General features: G+C 38.9%; 1 protein-coding gene across 1 annotated transcript in view; it reads left to right on the forward strand.

The window, feature by feature from the left end:
* The window catches only part of LOC138704583 (uncharacterized), a 321,702-nt gene that overhangs the window by 291,105 nt on the left and 11,078 nt on the right, over positions 1 to 19,519 (forward strand). Inside the window, exons 11-15 of the mRNA XM_069832631.1 lie at positions 53 to 203; positions 738 to 917; positions 5,431 to 5,622; positions 9,141 to 9,293; positions 15,245 to 15,486. Coding sequence (XP_069688732.1) covers positions 53 to 203; positions 738 to 917; positions 5,431 to 5,622; positions 9,141 to 9,293; positions 15,245 to 15,486 — 918 coding nt within the window. The remainder of the gene's footprint in view (positions 1 to 52; positions 204 to 737; positions 918 to 5,430; positions 5,623 to 9,140; positions 9,294 to 15,244; positions 15,487 to 19,519) is intronic.

The following is a 19,519-nucleotide window of genomic DNA, read 5'->3' on the forward strand; positions in this document are numbered from 1 at the left end:
GTTATTATTATTATTATTATTATTATTATTATTATTATTATTATTATTTCAGAGCACCAGTTGGTTTCGCAGTAAAATTTTACAGTGAAGATGGAATTCAAGATATTTTGGCATCAAATATTGAAGTCTCCGCGGCGAGAGACCCTCTGCGCTTCATTTTAACAGTATCTGCTAATGGACGAAATCCAGCAACAAATCTCAGGGTAAAACTGTTGTTATATTTACTATAGTACTCATTTTCCGTTGCTGCTAATGTCAATGCGTGAAACGTTTACGCTGTTCATAATTATTACTGTGAGCATAGATCTCCTATGAAATACAATCTTCATATTTCTTTTCATTTCTGTCTTTAAACTCCCGCATTTATTAATCACCCCATTTGTATACGAATAAAACTTTTGCACAAATTGAATATTTCTTTAAGCTTTCACACTTTAAAATATGAATATTTTTAATGTCACATTAATTTGTTTCTCATTTACGTTTTATCAGGATTAGTTCTATTCCAATCTACTTTGTTTTAAACACATCATACTTTTAGTCATTCAAAGCTTATTGTAATTAATGACGTCACCGTATTAAAGAAAATGTGACCAGATTTCTCAAATGTCAAGTGCATGAACGTTTCATGTTGAAAAGTATTCAGTTTTAACGAAGATATGATACGAGTTTATTGTTAAACTGAGTTAGTCCATTGTTGGTATCGACTATTCTATTTTTTTTTCTTCTTCTTCCAGGATTTGACTATGAAATGGGATTACTATGCTAGCAACGACGAGTCTATAAACGCTATAATGCATTTGTACTCGCACAGAGGAATTCCAGATGGTTGGCGAGGGATGCCGGGCTATTCGCAGAATACATTCAAGCTGGTGAACGCTAAGGGCAAAGCCGTTTATGCTAGATTTGTTTTTCTGGTAACTATACTGTATACTCAGAAAAGGTTTGGTTAGGATGCTTCCCATACATTTTTCCGACTCCGCATTCCCGAATATCCAGTCTTCCAGAATCCAAATTCCCACCTGACATTTTTCCGATATCTTCCATTTATATTTTCTCGAAGGGCAATTTCCCGAAGGGTACTGAAAGTAATAATAATAATAATAATAATAATACTAATAATAATAATAATAATAATAATAATAATACGATGAAAGAGTAATGGAACGGAGAAAAATTCTCTCCGGCGCCGGGATTTGAACCCGGGTTTTCAGCTCTACGTGCCGACGCTCCATCCACTAAGCCACACCGGACTCCACCCCGGAGTCGGAAGAATCGTCTCAGTTTTAAGTTCCAACTCTTGGGCTCCCTCTAGTGGCCGCCCTCTGCACTACGTCATAGATATCTATGAACCTAGGACCGAAGTCCACACCTGTGCTGAGGTGCACTCGTAATGAGTGACTATTTGGCCGGGATCCGACGGAGCGTCGGCACGTAGAGCTGAAAACCCGGGTTCAAATCCCGGCGCCGGAGAGAATTTTTCTCCGTTCCATTACTCTTTCATCGTATGATGACGCAGAATATCTGCATGGAAATATCATACGTACTTTGGTACATTATAATAATATATATCATATGCGTAAATCACTTCGTGATATAAAGACGGCGCTTATTCCGTCGGATCCCGGGCAACTAGTCACTCATAACGAGTGCACCTCAGCACATGTGTGGACTTCGGTCATAGGTTCATAGACATCTATGACGTAGTGCAGAGGGTGGCCACTAGAGGGAACCCAAGAATTGGAACTTAAAACTGAGACGATTCTTCCGACGCCGGGGTGGAGTTCGGTGTGGCTTAGTGGATGGAGCGTCGGCACGTAGAGCTGAAAACCCGGGTTCAAATCCCGGCGCCGGAGAGAATTTTTCTCCGTTCTATTACTATTTCATCGTATGATGACGCAGAATATCTGCATGGAAATATCATATGTACTTTGGTACATAATAATAATAATAATAATAATAATAATAATAATAATAATAATAATAATAATAATCCGTGGCGCTACAGCCCACGAAGGGCCAAGACTGACCAGCCGGCTGCTGGCCTCACGGCCACATGCCGAAGCAGAGGTAGACGATCATCCAACCAGAATGGAGGTATCGTGTGGTTAGCACGATGAGCCCCCCAGCCGTTATAACTGGCTTTCGCAACCGGATTTCGCTACCTATCGTAGCTCTCCAAGTGCATCACGATGCTGGGTGGGCACCGGTCCCATACACTGGCCGAAATTTCATGAGAAAATTTCTTCCCCCATGAGGACTCGAACCAGAGCGCATTCCGTAACGCGAGTCCTAGGCAGGATGCCTTAGACCACGAAAGTAGTACTGTATGTAAATTAAGTGATAAGCAGAAATGTGTTGCAAGATATGCTGCTCGTATTTCAGTCTGGGAAGTGGTGAGCAGGGGCGTATGCCGAATTTTGTCAGTGGGGGATATTATTCAAATATTTTTACAATTTACATTATTGGAATTTTCAATTTTGTGTATTATTATTATTATTATTATTATTATTATTATTATTATTATTATTATTATTATTATTTTTATTATTATTATTATGTTACGGTGTATTTATTAATATTTAACAGAACATATTCATGTAGGGCCTATATCCTTATAAAATCTTTGAAATGTCATTTTTTCACAGCCATTCAATTTTTAAGAAATTTTAACTTCTGTTTAGTCTTGTATCATTAAAAAATACTTTTGTCATTATTACACTTACACAAGAAGTTTATATTAAAAACAATGCACAATATTTAACATATGCACTGCAGAATCGACCACAGAAGATACTCCTTTTTCTATTAAAAGCTTCCTTTGCCATTGCTATCCTTCTTTCGACTTTTTGGCAGCAGCTCATGTTACTGCTTATAGTACACCCCAAGTATTTGAAGCTGTCCATTTGCTCTACTGCCTCATTTATAATTCGCAAGTTTACCTTCTTTACTTTTCTTCCTATGGCCATGGTCTTTGTCTTGTTAGCATTTATCTTCATTTCATACTGCTCAGAGCTGTATAACAATTATGGATAAAAAATACTGAAATGTAAATATGTCATTTTTTTCAGTTCAACCTCTTGCGTACATTCTGGTGTTGAGTATGTTGTATTCAGATTTTATAAAGGGAAATTACAACCTAGTGTCCTCAGATAGTCAAGACGTCTATTACTGACATTTTAGTCCTGATCTTTAAGTCTAATTCATCTTTGAAACTGTAACCAATTTCTCTTCGGCTGTACTCACACGCGTTTTCCCATTCCGGATTCTGTAAACATGGTGTGAGTGTCGCTCTCTTGTTTTTCAAATTAAGTCAGTGCGGTGTAGAAGTTGATGGTGTTTTCCGGACACTACTTGCAGGCGATTGTGATGCCTTCCGACAGATTGCTTGTAAGATGTTCGTTGAAGAATAACTCTTCTCGGGTTCTCAGCCAGGTGAGTTGGAGATTTGCTTCCAAGCTTTCGACGGCTAGCTCTGCCATCTTCTTCAGGGAATGAAGTGATGTGGGACGAAAATAGAAAAATCGAAAGGGGATAATTGGAGGAAAAATTTTAAGGTACGCATAACGCGTCCTTGCAAGGGGTTGGGGGCTGTTCGAAACTAAATATGTGAGCTCCAAGCCTGTTGGCCACTAGTCTCACTCCGGGTTACGCTGCACCACTGAAGGAGCTCTAGAAAATTTTGAAGGGGGTAACCGAAAATGGACGTAATCTCTTAGGTACCACATACGCGAGGGGGACTGAAATATGATCAAGGGATCACGGGACGGGGCGAGGAGGAGATGGCTGGTGTTTGCCGTTAGGATGGAAGGTGTTATCTTGCACATTGAAAGGGGCTTAGCCATTTCTCAGTGTAAGTGGAGTCGAGAAGACTCTGTCATCTGTTGTTCGATGACAGGGCAAGTGAAGGCCGTCAGAAGAAGCACCGTGAAATCTAAATCTGCAATTTGAGAGGTCCCTGTCCTTTCAAATTGCGACTAATTGAGTGACCTCGTACATTTAATAGACAATTTATAGGTTCTGAACTAGGGCATATGTCGTTTACAAGAAAAGGGGAATATATATGGGGAAGGGCATATAGGTCCGTGGCCCATTTCTTATAGGGCTCATCCCGACATTTGTCTTACGCCTTAGGAAAACCACGGAATACCTTAGGCAGGATGAGTTGTCTCATATAAGAGACTAGCCAATTTGGAGGTGATTGTTGTCATGAGCCTTGTTGAATCGTCTCAATTTAGAGACCAGCCATTTGGCTTTATGGTGACTCAATTACGAAGAGAGGGGAGAGATTTAATTATTAATTAATTTAGAGTAATTAGGGGGATTCATGGGGATATGAGTGCAGGTCCGTGGCCCATTTCTTTTAGGGCTCATCCCGACATTTGTCTTAGCGCCTTAGGAAAACCACGGAAAAACCTTAGACAGGATGTGGGACCATGTCTAGCCGGTATATATGCAATAGTAGGCTTCCCGCTGCGGGCCAGTCAGGAGATAGTTCCTAGTCCCGACTGCCAGGCGCATTCTGGTTGGTGGAAGCGGTAGCCAATCAGGAGCTAGTTGCTGGTCAAGTCATACAAGATATACATTGTAGATTCCAGTGCGTCTCGTATTGTGGGGGATCAGCCTGCCTTCCGCCACGTGCTAGTATGCCAGAGATGTAGGCCTATGTAACAGCGAAATAATAAAGTATAGGGAGTAAATGGGTGCAAACCTAGTGCCTGAAGCATATGGGGTTCAGTTTCAATATTGCGTTGTCACAAACTTCTCCAGGGCTTTCTCTATATTAGGAGCGTGTGTATGATGAGATTCAGCAGGTCCTTGCAACATTGTCACATTATGACGGGGTCCAGACGTTATTGCTCGTGGAGACAATTGTTTGGAACGTACATTATTAGTTTAAATCCCTGTAAATTTAATCTCCTGCACCGTTCCTCCTCTTCAAATAAACATAACCACCAAACAGGAGTTTCTCTCCACCTCGAGCTGATATAATAATAATAATAATAATAATAATAATAATAATAATAATAATAATAATAATAATAATAATAATTTGGAAAAATGTCATTCTTGGCGAATGCGTTACCTTTTTCGGGAATATTTAGGTATATTCTGGAAAATGAATATGGAATGAAATTCGGGAAATTGCATTCGGGAACATAGATTCGAGAAACAGGCTTTCAGGAAAACAATTTTTCAGGAAGCTGAATATTTGGGAATGGATTCGGGAAAATGGGCGGGAACGAGTTTGGACTCTTCCCATTGTTAAGAAATTGTAGCTAAATTTCTTAGTCTCCCTATATTTTTCACGTGAAAAAGTTTTAGAGGTAATAATTAACTCTTAATTTCTCAAACTATATATAATGTATTAATATTATTATTTCACTGTTATTGTGATTATTATTACTATGACAGTTCCTACTATTTCAGCCTTATGGTAAAAGCAGGTATTTATCTTCTGAGACTGCTTCCAAGCTAAGAGGAACAGACCCTGATTACAACACTCGCGACCTGTACAACGCTATCGCAAGAGGAAATTATCCCTTTTGGTCGTTCAATATACAAGTTATGACAATTGAACAAGCTAAAAGATCTAAGTTTAATCCCTTTGATGTCACAAAGGTAAGTTTCAGATTTTTGCTGTTTGTAATTGATAATTTTAATACATAGTTGATATGTTTAAGCCTACTATAATTTCTGATATGACATCATAGAGATCGACAAAGAAGATACTGAACTTGCGGTCTGAAGTACAGGAAGGGGGGAGGTATGGTTCAGTCGTTCGTGCTCTCTTAAAACCATATCATCATTTCGATTCATTCGTGGGTGCAACTATGTTCTACTGTCTAGTACAGTCAATACCTCTAGACCAGCGTTTCTCAAACTATGGTCCGCGAACCACCTGTAGTCCTCGAGGTCTGTCCTTGTGGTGCTTCAAAAAAGACTGAAGAAAAAATAAAATTCAAACGAACTTTGTATCACACTATAGCTTAAAATCTCAGAGTTTGGAAATTACACACGACAATCGAATTTCACTTTTTCTCCCAGTACTGACATTTTATGAAATATATTATCCTACCCTATCTACTCTCAGCAACAAAGGAGGGATTTAAAGCACTATACACGTGATGTTTCTCGATATCGTTTCCCTGCACATCTGGCGCCGAGCCTGTAACCCAGCCAGGGACCACTCGAATTCATAACAGAGGACAAAATACCGAACCTTAATTCGATTTTAAAATATAGGTATACTGGTATTAAATATGCTACGAAAATGATAAATTTGCTTTCGAAGGGAACAAGAGTAAGGTGGTCTGCGGAACTGTTCTAACTTTAAAAAGTGGTCCCCACTTCAAAAAAGTTTGAGAAACACTGCTCTGGACTATGTCGTCTGCTGCTAACGTCATCTGGAGGACAACCAGAATTAGCAGTAATACATGTCAACAGTTTATTTACTTCGTATTTCACGCCTGTGGTATTTTGTTAACTAAATCGAGTAATATTAAGATTGTATTACTTACTTCTAAATAAAATTCTGTGTTTCCCTTCTCTTCACCAACATACTTACCCTATTCTTCGCAAACAAGTTTCCCCTTCTTTTCACCAACATAATTCCTTTCCTCTTGACCAACACACTTCCTCTTCCCTTCACCAACATACTTTCTTCCGCAACAAACTTCCTCTTCTATTCACAAACAGAGTTCTCTTTCTCTTCACCAACTTATTTCCTCTCCTCTTCACCAACACAATTCCCCTTCTCTCCACAAACTTATTTCCCCCCTCTTCGACGACATACTTCCTCTTCTCATCACCAACACACTTCCTTTTCCCTTCAGCAACAAACTTACTCATCTCTTCATCAAGATACCTCCTCATCTCTTCACCAACACACTTCCCCTTCTCTTCACCAAGACACTTCCTCATCTCTTCACCAAGATACTTCCTCATCTCTTCACCAACACACTTCCTCATCTCTTCACCAAGATACTTCCTCATCTCTTCACCAACACACTTCCTCATCTCTTCACCAAGATACTTCTCCATCTCTTCACCAACACACTTCCTCATCTCTTCACCAAGATACTTCCTCATCTTTTCACCAACACACTGCCTCATCTCTTCACCAAGATACTTCCTCATCTCTTCACCAACACACTTCCCCCTCTCTTCACCAAGATACTTCCTCATCTCTTCACCAACACACTTCCCCTTCTCTTCACCAAGATACTTCCTCATCTCTTCACCAACACACTTCCTCATCTCTTCACCAAGATACTTCCTCATCTCTTCACCAACACACTTCCCCCTCTCTTCACCAAGATACTTCCTCATCTCTTCACCAACACACTTCCCCTTCTCTTCACCAAGATACTTCCTCATCTCTTCACCAACACACTTCCCCTTCTCTTCACCAAGATACTTCCTCATCTCTTCACCAACACACTTCCTCATCTCTTCACCAAGATACTTCCTCATCTCTTCACCAACACACTGCCTCATCTCTTCACCAAGATACTTCCTCATCTCTTCACCAACACACTTCCCTTTCTCTTCACCAAGATACTTCCTCATCTCTTCACCAACACACTTCCCCTTCTCTTCACCAAGATACTTCCTCATCTCTTCACCAACACACTTCCTCATCTCTTCACCAAGATACTTCCTCATCTCTTCACCAACACACTGCCTCATCTCTTCACCTACACACTTCCTCATCTCTTCACCTACACACTTCCTCATCTCTTCACCAAGAAACTTCCTCATCTCTTCACCAACACACTGCCTCATCTCTTCACCTACACACTTCCTCATCTCTTCACCTACACACTTCCTCATCTCTTCACCAAGATACTTCCTCATCTCTTCACCAACACACTGCCTCATCTCTTCACCAAGATACTTCCTCATCTCTTCACCTACACACTTCCTCATCTCTTCACCAACACACTGCCTCATCTCTTCACCAAGATACTTCCTCATCTCTTCACCAACACTGCCTCATCTCTTCACCTACACACTTCCTCGTCTCTTCACATACACACTTCCTCATCTCTTCACCAAGATACTTCCTCATCTCTTCACCTACGCACTTCCTCATCTCTTCATCAAGATACTTCCTCATCTCTTCACCAACACACTGCCTCATCTCTTCACCAAGATACTTCCTCATCTCTTCACCTACACACTTCCTCATCTCTTCACCAAGATACTTCCTCATCTCTTCACCAACACACTGCCTCATCTCTTCACCAAGATACTTCCTCATCTCTTCACCTACACACTTCCTCATCTCTTCACCAAGATACTTCCTCATCTCTTCACCAACACACTGCCTCATCTCTTCACCTACTCATGTCCTCGTCTCTTCACATACACACTTCCTCATCTCTTCACCAAGATACTTCCTCATCTCTTCACCAACACACTGCCTTATCTCTTCACCAAGATACTTCCTCATCTCTTCACCTACACACTTCCTCATCTCTTCACCAAGATACTTCCTCATCTCTTCACCAACACACTGCCTCATCTCTTCACCTACACACTTCCTCGTCTCTTCACATACACACTTCCTCATCTCTTCACCAAGATACTTCCTCATCTCTTCACCTACACACTTCCTCATCTCTTCACCAACACACTGCCTCATCTGTTCACCAAGATACTTCCTCATATCTTCACCAACACACTTTCTCTTCTCTTCAACAGTCCATTCTCTTTATCAGCAAACTTTCTCTTCTGTTTACCAACACACTTCCCTTCTCTTTACCAACATAGTTCCTCTTTTCTTCAACAAACTTCCACTTTTCTTTACTAACATACTTCCTCTTCCCTTCACTAATACACTTCCTCTTCTCTTCAACAGTCACCTCTTCACAAACATACTTCACAATTATTTTCATCTTCCAATTCTAATTCCATCGTTTATACATCGTTATTTTATTTGTCCCATCCGCTCTACATGGATCCCTAAAGTGAATCCTCTACTCATAGGAAATTGTAGAATTCCCTTCGATGTCTGACTCTTCGCTTATGAGAGCAATTAATTGAAATAAGAGTTATAGTACTTATATTAGACACTTTTATTGAAATAAAATAATTTAAAATCATTATGATTTCTTTACGTTTTAATTCCGCAGCTGTGGCCAGAAAATTACTACCCGTTGATAAAAGTTGGCAGATTTGTGTTGAACCAGAACCCTAAAAACTTCTTCGCTGATATAGAGCAAGCTGCATTCAATCCAGCGCATATGGTTCCAGGCATCGAACCTAGTCCTGACAAGATGTTGCAAGTAAGTGTGAAATATAAATAAATAGGAAAGTTTGCTGTCTTAAGTTTTTCTATTCATACAAACTACAAGAAACATTCGATAAGCAAGAGTAGATCGAACATTACAGACGATCAAGAGTTCCGAATAGGCTTACGCGTGCGCATTCTGTTTAAGTGAATCACTGGGAAGCCATATATCACTTTGTGAGCTCATGTGCTGTTTTAACATAGTAAGAATTGGTTGAAAATTATCAATATTGTGCACGAGTATTAACTTATATGCTATAAAACTTGTGAGAGGGGGGTATCTTAGTTGTTATTACGTTAAAAAATCAGCGTATGACTTAAATTTTGGCATTCCTTCCAAGCTGCGGGACACGTGATTACGGATTGCTTAATCGCACAGTCACAAGTGATCATGCTTGAAAATCAAGCAACAATAAAATTGATTCACACATGTTTTCAGGAATCGGTAATGCTTATTGGCGACAAATTTCTTTAAAAACTTCAATTACCGGTACACTTCCAAAACTATCCCAATTGTCATGGTTAGTTATTACTTATTATTAGGGCTAGGATTTTGATGAAATTGCATCTTTTCTCTAGTAAGCCAGAAACATTGCTGCTTTAGTATTTATATGTTATGTGATAAACTGAGTGTTTTAAGACATATTTCTTAAGGCATTTTTTTTTTATTTTTTGCCTGTTTCAACTCATAAGAGCATTATTTGTTTTATTTGATCATTCTTTAGGCATTTTCATTTAATTTTGGCCATAAATCCCCATTATTAATGTAAAATAATGTTTATTTCCTTTGATATTTTCTTTACATATTTTGTCCATTAATACCCATTATTTTGTATAGTATTTTAAACGTTTCTCTACACAAATATTGCCATCTTAACGTAGTACATCCCATGTAATGGATCAGTCCAACCACCCCTTCAATATAGACTCCTCTATACCTGCTAATTCCGGATAAGAGTGGCCTTGTGGTGGACTACATGGAAACTAAAAGTAAAGTAAATCCATGGCGCTACAGCCCATGAAGGGCCAAGACCGACCAGCTGACTGCTGACCTCACGTCCACATGCCGACGCAGAGGTGCACGATCATACATGGGAACTACATCAGGTAAAATATTTAAGTGTACTACTTAGAAAAAATTATGTAAAATTTAATGTAATTACTAGTCTAAATATTAAGTAGTACAAAACCTCTTTTCCTACTAAGCCAATTATGTAAGATCAATTTTTAGGGCATTTTTAAGGGGAGAGGATGGTATTTTTTAAAACTTTTTTCCTATTTGGTGTAAAATATTAATTTTTTGTATGTAGAGAGCTCATTGCTATAGCAACTCAACCAAAAATAAATATTTTGAAAAAAAAAATTATTTGTGGGCCTAAATTTGAAAAAAAAAAAATATACCCAATGCAGGATTTTACTAAAACCGATATATCTAAACCATTTTTAAAGGTAGATTCATCCAGTTTTTTGCAATGTACTTGCAAAAGCATATCCTACAAACTGTCTGTAACAGAATTTTGATATTTGTCCCTACGTTTGTAAAATAAACAATTCAAATTTAATAACACTTTTCTGATTTCCTTTCTTGCAAACAAACGGACGCGTTTTTAAAAATGAAATCAATTAACAAAATTCTGTTACGGAGAAAAGTTTTCTAATAGTCAAAAAAATGTTTGTTCTAAGTTTCATGCATGTATCCTCAATAGTGCAGAAATTATATCAATTTTTATCTGGCAATGTAGCAAAAAATGAAGTTACCGTAAATCGATAAAAGGGGGCGTGTGATTTAAAAACCCATAACGCAAGAAGTTTAAAAATGGCGTCTCAACATCCGATAAGGGCACAAATACACACGAAACGTTATGCAATGCATTCCACACATATCAAAGAGTATTTTAAATAATTTTTTTTTTAATTCAATTTACCGGAAACAACAATAAAAGTAGGCGAGTGGTTTAAAAATCCATAACGCAGAAAGTTTCAAAATGGCGTCTCAACATCTGATAAGGACACAAATATCCACAAAATATTATGCTATGCATTCCACACATATCACAGAGTATTTTAAAGATTTTTTTTCATTTAGGCCTACTCATTTTTCACCAAAAAATACCATCCTCTCCCCTTAAGGGCTTTTTTGAAAGATTTTTAGGTCACAAATATATTGTTTTAGGACATTTTTTCATGATTTATAGGTCATCAAAATCCTAGCCCTACTTACTACATACCTAATTGAATGTCCATTGTGTAATCTATGAAGATTAGTAGGAAACGTGCATTGAGCACATTAACTACACACATTTTATATCTTCTGTGTATAGCTGCTGGCTAACCTACGTAATATTATGTCACACATTTTGTTTTCGTATTACGACAGTCCTGCTGAACATATGCTGTATCATTTTTTTATTTTCTCACGATCACAATGGACAGTCATTGGTCACGAATATGACGATGACCGCGATCACAACTATGGTCATGGTCACGATCACGAGGACGGCGGTGATCACCATCAGAAGGACGGAAATGATCACGATGACGAAATCGATGATCGTGATCATGTTGACGTCGACTATCACGATCACAATGACGTGACGACAATAAGGATGGCTGCGTTTATGATCAAAACGACTGGAACGACGGCGATCATGACCACGATGGAGACAACCACGGGGGACGACGACAACGATCACAATCATGACCGACGGCGACGATCACGATCACTACTATAGCAAAGATCACGATCGTAACGACGACGATAACAAACACGATCATGACCAACGCTGATAGGTTCGACACAAGTTCGCTCACTAAAGAACGTATAAAACTAATTATGAATAAGATATTGCAGAAGTTCCCCACAGATATGTTTCCTTTTCCATCTGACTCCACGCGTCACTGCATTATTTGAGCCGTTCAAAGCAGAAGTTGTGTAAGTCAATTTTGACTTACACCACTTTTGCTCTGAACTGCTCATATAAACTAGGCTAATGATTCGGTCGATATTATACAAATTTAAATGACATGAATATATACTTGGGTTGGATAAAAAGTAATGGCAACAGTTCGATATTTCTGACATGGCTTTATTCACAGGGGTACAACATTTACGTACCTTCTATATAGTCGCCCCCCCCTTATTTATTACCTTTTCCCAAATGTTTGGAAGGCGTCGTAAACCATCAGCGCGTCCATATTTGTTGATGTTCCGTATTGACCGTCCTAAAGCACGGATAAGTACATCTCTGGTATTATACCGGGTCCCTCGCAGTGGTTCTTTCACTTTGGTGAAAAGATCGTAATCGCATGGATCATATCGAGTGAGTACGGAGGATGTTCCAGAATCTCCCATTGCCAGTGACGCAAGAGGTCCTTGACAGCAGCAGCGGTATGACTCCTTGCATTATCATGAAGAATGAGGGGTTCTGTACCCCCAAGTGTCGTCGTTTTCTCCTGAGGGCTGGACGAAGGTGGTGCTGCAGGAACCTGCAGTAGTAGTCCGCTTTTACCGTCTGCCTTGGAGGTACAGCGTGGTGCAGTATTACCCCATCAATGTCATACGCCACAATGAACATCACCTTCACAGCACTTCCAACAAGGCCTTCCCGAAACGCTTTAACCCATCGTGCCACTGTGCGATATGGCAACGCTGCATCGCCACATGCTTCACGCAGTCCCTGAAAACATTCTTGTGCACTACGACCTCGTGCCACTTCAATTTTGATCCAGGAACGTTGCTCTAGTTTTGTAAACATGATCTTAGGGTGCTCGCACTATCCCTATGAAAGTCAACGTTCTACACACTGCAGTAGATTGACAGAGTACTGTCGCCGCTGGCTACACTAACTCATCTAACAGTCCTTGTTCATCTCCATACAGCTGGCAACTCTCGAACGCACCATCGTCACGTGACAGCAGTGTTGCCGTTACTTTTTATGCAACCTATGTATTTTGCCTGTAAATGTATATACGAAGGACAGAGAGATTGAGAGAGAGAGAAAAAAAAACAAAGAGAAAGTAGGAATTGTATTTTGTATATTATTTATTTCAGCAGTTCAGAGCAAAAGTGGTGTAAGTCAAAATTGACTTACACTACTTCTGCCCTGAACGCCTCATTTGCTACTACACTGCATATCCTCTGGTTTTTGTGAACGTGTGTTTATTGGTATTTATTTTCTGTAGTTTATAATTGTTTTCCCGTAATTCTAGTTATTTAAAAGTTTATCTATTCGTATAAAAAGTATACCGTGTAGGTTATATGTTACGCGTAGTGTATTAGTTTAGGAGTAGTGTACAATATACGTTAGGTAGTAAGTCAGGCTAGAAGTAAGAACACAGTTCTAACAACAGTAAAGTGAATAACTCAGGGCAGAGGGTGCTTTCAGGAGTCAGGAGGGATGTAGATATGAATCAGGAAAATTTTAACAGATTAGACATTTTTTTCTAAGAATTTATTTTCATTCTGTAATTTTTTCAAGCATCTAGTGAACTAAATTGCAGTCTTAACTATATTTTGCTGCACATAACAGTGTTTTAAAATATATTCCCTTTGAGTGATTGCATCTATAGACTCAAAATTGTATACACAAATGAAAGATGGTCCACTGATACATAGTCTTAAAGGAAATTTTAATAGCGTTGGTAGTTTCTGAGGTACATGTGATTAAAACATTTAACATCAGCTAGCTCGGAACTACTTTTTTTTTTTTTTTTTTTTTTTAATTTCTCGGTATAAGCGTTCATGGCATTCTTCATAGAATTCACCACATTTTATGAAAATTTCTAGACATGATCAGCAAAGATGCCTCTAAGGACCTAAGCATGGTATTTGTGATATTTTGAAAGACAACAGCGATATTGAATTTAATATGTTAAATATCGAAATGTTTCCCGGCAATTTTTAATTTTTCAAAGTTATTAAATTTATTTCTCTTTAAGTATAAACATTCCAAATAGAAATGATCGGGACGAATTGGACTCTCACTCTGAGAGGGGAACATAGGTTAAGGGTGTTTGAGAATAAGGTGCTTAGGAAAATATTTGAGGCTAAGCGGGATGAAGTTACAGGAGAATGGAGAAAGTTACACAACGCAGAACTGCACGCATTGTATTCTTCATCTGACATAATTAGGAACATTAAATCCAGACGTTTGAGATGGGCAGGGCATGTAGCACGTATGGGCGAATCCAGAAATGCATATAGAGTTTTAGTTGGGAGACCGGAGGGAAAAAGACCTTTGGGGAGGCCGGGACGTAGATGGGAGGGTAATATAAAAATGGATTTGAGGGAGGTGGGATATGATGATAGAGTCTGGATTAATCTTGCACAGGATAGGGACCGATAGCGGGCTTATGTGAGGGCGGCAATGAACCTTCAGGTTCCTTAAAAGCCTTTTTTAAATAAGTAAGTTAAGTATAAACATTAGAGAAAATGTATTACTAGATCCCATAATATGACTAATTGGCTTTAAGAAAATAATTTTAGTTAATTATTATCTTCATTTAATAAAAAATGTATCTTCACTAATGAATACCTAATTAGAGTAAAGTTTGATAAAATTGTGATACGAATAATATTGTGATAGTTATTTTTGAGAATTTATTACAATTTTACTGAGCGAGAGAAGGACCGGTTTTGTGCAGCAACTTGTCCACGAAGATTCTCTTAATACGTTGACGCAAAAAACCGATCTTCCTCTCGCTCAGTAAAATTGTAATAAATTCTCAAAAAGATCACAATATTACTCATATCACAATATTACCAACCTTTACTGTATATTAATTATTTTATTACATGCAAACTGTTGACGCCAAAAATAAAAAAATACAGTAGCTTAGTTAAATAACACAGTAGCTATGTACAAAATTTCAAATGGATTGGACCGAAATTGTGGAAAATTAAAATTTCAGTAGCACCTCGCCTTAACATTTCGTGGCATATTTCAGGGCCGCATGTTCGCATATGGTGATAGTCAACGTTACCGTCTCGGTCCTAACTACATGCAGCTATCAGTGAACTGTCCATGTAGAGGGCAGCACACAAGACTAACCAACTACGAGAGGGACGGAGCACAGTTATACTACAGCCAGGGAGGTGCGCCCACCTATTACCCCAATAGCTTTGGAGGTCCCGTGAATTCTCCATGGGGTGCCTCGAGTTTGTATGGAGTTTCAGGATATGTTAGAAGGTGAGTGAAGTTTCATTTCCTTTTCCATTTTGTTAAACTTGTTGTAAAGTTTATGTCACTTTACAACAGGCCTGCACAAGGTTTGCGCTCTCCGAGCCGGCTCACAGCTCATGAGCGGAATGCAGATATTAGCTGCGCTCTGTGTAAGGGTAGACTGAAAGAAGGGGTGATCTCGTACAAAATATACACAAAAGGAAGTGCTATTACCAGTGCTTATGAAATGAATTCCTGTTTATTGTTTGCAAAACTATCTTGGATCATTATTAATTGATAAATAAATATTTATTTTACAGAAATAATAGAAATTTTATAGCTACTTAAATGTACAATATCATATTGTTATATTTTTATTTATCAGTACATCAAAATGAGGTTTTATGCTGTTGGCAGCTGAAAGGAACAGTAGTCTACTGATCGTAATGAAACATCAGTTACAGATGTTCGATGTCTGCCTTTATTAAAGTTGATTATAGAAAACAGTTGCTCACAAATATAAACGTTGAGGCGAACATAGCAATCATTTTCACAGCCAGCCTGTGTAGTCGTGGATATTATTGCTAATATTGCGTCTTGTAATACTCAACCAGGCTAGTAGTATTATTCAAACGATCTTTAGCTCTTAGGTCACATTGAAGATCAATAAGTTCGAGCTGTAAATCGTTAAATGTTAAATGTTATGTTCCTTCTTTTAGATTCCTCCATGCTGTACTGTAGCAATAGGTAAGCAACGTGAAACAGTTACTGAGAATAGGCCTACACACTGCACTCCACTAGATAACTGACTGGTCGTTTCCCTCTCCTCTACCTGAAGCAAGTCTATGTCATTCTGACGTATCTTCCTCTCCGTTTCGGCGAGCGGTAAACACGGCTCTCCCGCTACGAAGGAGCGCGCGCGCTTGTTGAGCGCTGTTTGTACAGGCCTGCGTTACAACATTCCTCCGTCATCAACTCATCATCAATGAACTGACTGTCATCCAATATATCGCTGTCAGGGATCCACTCTGCCATCTTCTCACCTGTCTTTACATCGGGAAAGTCCTACGAGACTAGATAGAGACACTGGCGGTCCGCCATCGTGGCTAAGAATGCTGTAGAATTTCCAGATCCAGCATTCTCATCGTTTGAATAAAGAACGCTGTGGATTTAGTGTCGTAAATTTAGAGCAGGAGAAACCCTGTCCTTGAAATAAAACTCCAGGCAATATCTGGCGACCATTTTTGACATACTCTGAATTTCAAATTTGAATTACCTGTGAGTAGAAAATGTTAAATGAAATCTACTACTTCTATTGCTCCTACTGTTGCTGCTACTACTATTGTTGGTACTGCCGCCGCTACTACTACTACTACTATCCAGTACTACTAATACCCAATACTACTACTACTAATACCCAGTAATACTACTAATACTATTACTACCACTAGTACCCAGTACTAGTACTACTATTACTACTACTACTCATTACTACTACTACCACCGAGTACTACTACTCAGTACTACTACTAATACTATTACTACAACTACTACCCAGTACTACTACCACTACTACTACCCAGTTCTACTACTACTACTACCCTGTACTAGTACTACTACCCAGTACTACTACTACTACTCAGTACTACTACTAATACTATAACTACCACTACTACCCAGTACTACTACTATTACTATCCAGTACTGCTACCCTGTACTAGTACTACTACTACTATTACTACCCAGTACTACTACTACCCTGTACTAGTACTACTACTACCCAGTTCTACTACTACTACTACCCTGTACTAGTACTACTACCCAGTACTACTACTACTACTCAGTACTACTACTAATACTATTACTACCACTACTACCCAGTACTACTACTATTACTATCCAGTACTGCTACCCTGTACTAGTACTACTACTACTATTACTACCCAGTACTACTACTACCCTGTACTAGTACTACTACTACTATTACTATCCAGTATTACTACCCTGTACTACTACTACTTGTACCACTACTACTAGTACTACTGCCCAGTACTACTACTAGTACTACTACCCTGTACTAGTACTACTACTACTATTACTACCCAGTACTACTACTACTATCCTGTACTAGTACTACTACTACCCTGTACTACTGCTACTTGTACCACTACTACTAGTACTACCACCCAGTACTACTACTACCCTGTACTACTACTACTACTACTACTAGTACTACTACCCAGTACTACTACCCTCTACCAGTACTACTACCCTGTACTACTACTACTTGTACCACTACTACTAGTACTACTGCCCAGTACTACTACTACCCTGTACTACTACTAGTACTACTACCCAGTACTACTACTACCCTGTACTACTACTACTTGTACCACTATTACTAGTACTACTACCCAGTACTACTACTAACCTGTACTACTACTACTTGTACCACTACTACTAGTACTACTGCCCAGTACTACTACTACTAGTACTACTACCCTCTACTAGTACTACTACTACTAGTACTACTATCCAGTACTACTATTTCCCTGTACTACTACTACTAGTACTACTACCCAGTACTACTATTACCCTGTACTACTACTACTTGTATCACTACTACTAGTACTACTACCCAGTACCACTACTACCCTCTACTAGTACTGCTACTACTACTACTACCCAGTACTACTACTACTACCCAGTACTACTACTACTACTACCACTACTACCCAGTACTACTACTATTACTACCCAGTACTACTACATAGTACTACTACTACTATTACTACCCAGTATTACTACTACTACTACTACTACTATTATCCAGTACTACTACTACCCTGTACTAGTACTACTAGTACTACTACCCAGTACTACTACTACTAGTACTAGTACTACTACTACTACCACCCAGTACTGCTACTACCCTGTACTACTACTACTATTACTATCCAGTACTACTACTACTGCTACTACTATCCAGTACTACTACTACCCTCCAGTACTGCTACTACCCAGTACTACTACTACTATCCTGTACTAGTACTACTACTACCCTGTACTACTAGTACTAGTACTACTACTACTACCACCCAGTACTGCTACTACCCTGTACTACTACTACTATTACTATCCAGTACTACTACTACTACTACTACTACTACCACCCTCCAGTACTGCTACTACCCAGTACTACTACTACTATCCTGTACTAGTACTACTACCTACCCTGTACTACTAGTACTAGTACTACTACTACTACCACCCAGTACTGCTACTACCCTGTACTACTACTATTACTATCCAGTACTACTACTACTACTACTACTACTACCCTCCAGTACTGCTACTACCCAGTACTACTACTACTATCCTGTACTAGTACTACTACCTACCCTGTACTACTAGTACTAGTACTACTACTACTACCACCCAGTACTGCTACTACCCTGTACTACTACTACTATTACTATCCAGTACTACTACTACTACTACTACTACCCTCCAGTACTGCTACTACCCAGTACTACTACTACTATCCTGTACTAGTACTACTACCTACCCTGTACTACTAGTACTAGTACTACTACTACTACCACCCAGTACTGCTACTACCCTGTACTACTACTATTACTATCCAGTACTACTACTACTACTACTACTACTACCCTCCAGTACTGCTACTACCCAGTACTACTACTACTATTGCTGCTGCTGCTATCCACAGCAAGTAGGCTATACAAGCTGACGGAAATGTAAATACGAACCACATAAAAGAAATTTCTGCGTCGTACCGGGAAGCAGCAGTTATGAATTAATGTGAAAGAACATCAAACTTATGTAATTGCGTTCTCGAGTAACACAACATTGGATTGTTCTTCTATCACATCGGTTTCATGAACCACCAGTAAGAAATTGATTGCAAATGGAGAACAGTATGGAAATAATAATACATTAAATATACAGGGCAAGTCAAAAAGAATGAAAAAAATATTACGTATTTCTTATTAGTAAACTATTAAAAGTAGAAGAACATAAAAGGCATCAATAAACA

Source organism: Periplaneta americana, chromosome 8 (assembly GCF_040183065.1).
Source record: "Periplaneta americana isolate PAMFEO1 chromosome 8, P.americana_PAMFEO1_priV1, whole genome shotgun sequence".
Classification (NCBI taxonomy): domain Eukaryota; kingdom Metazoa; phylum Arthropoda; class Insecta; order Blattodea; family Blattidae; genus Periplaneta; species Periplaneta americana.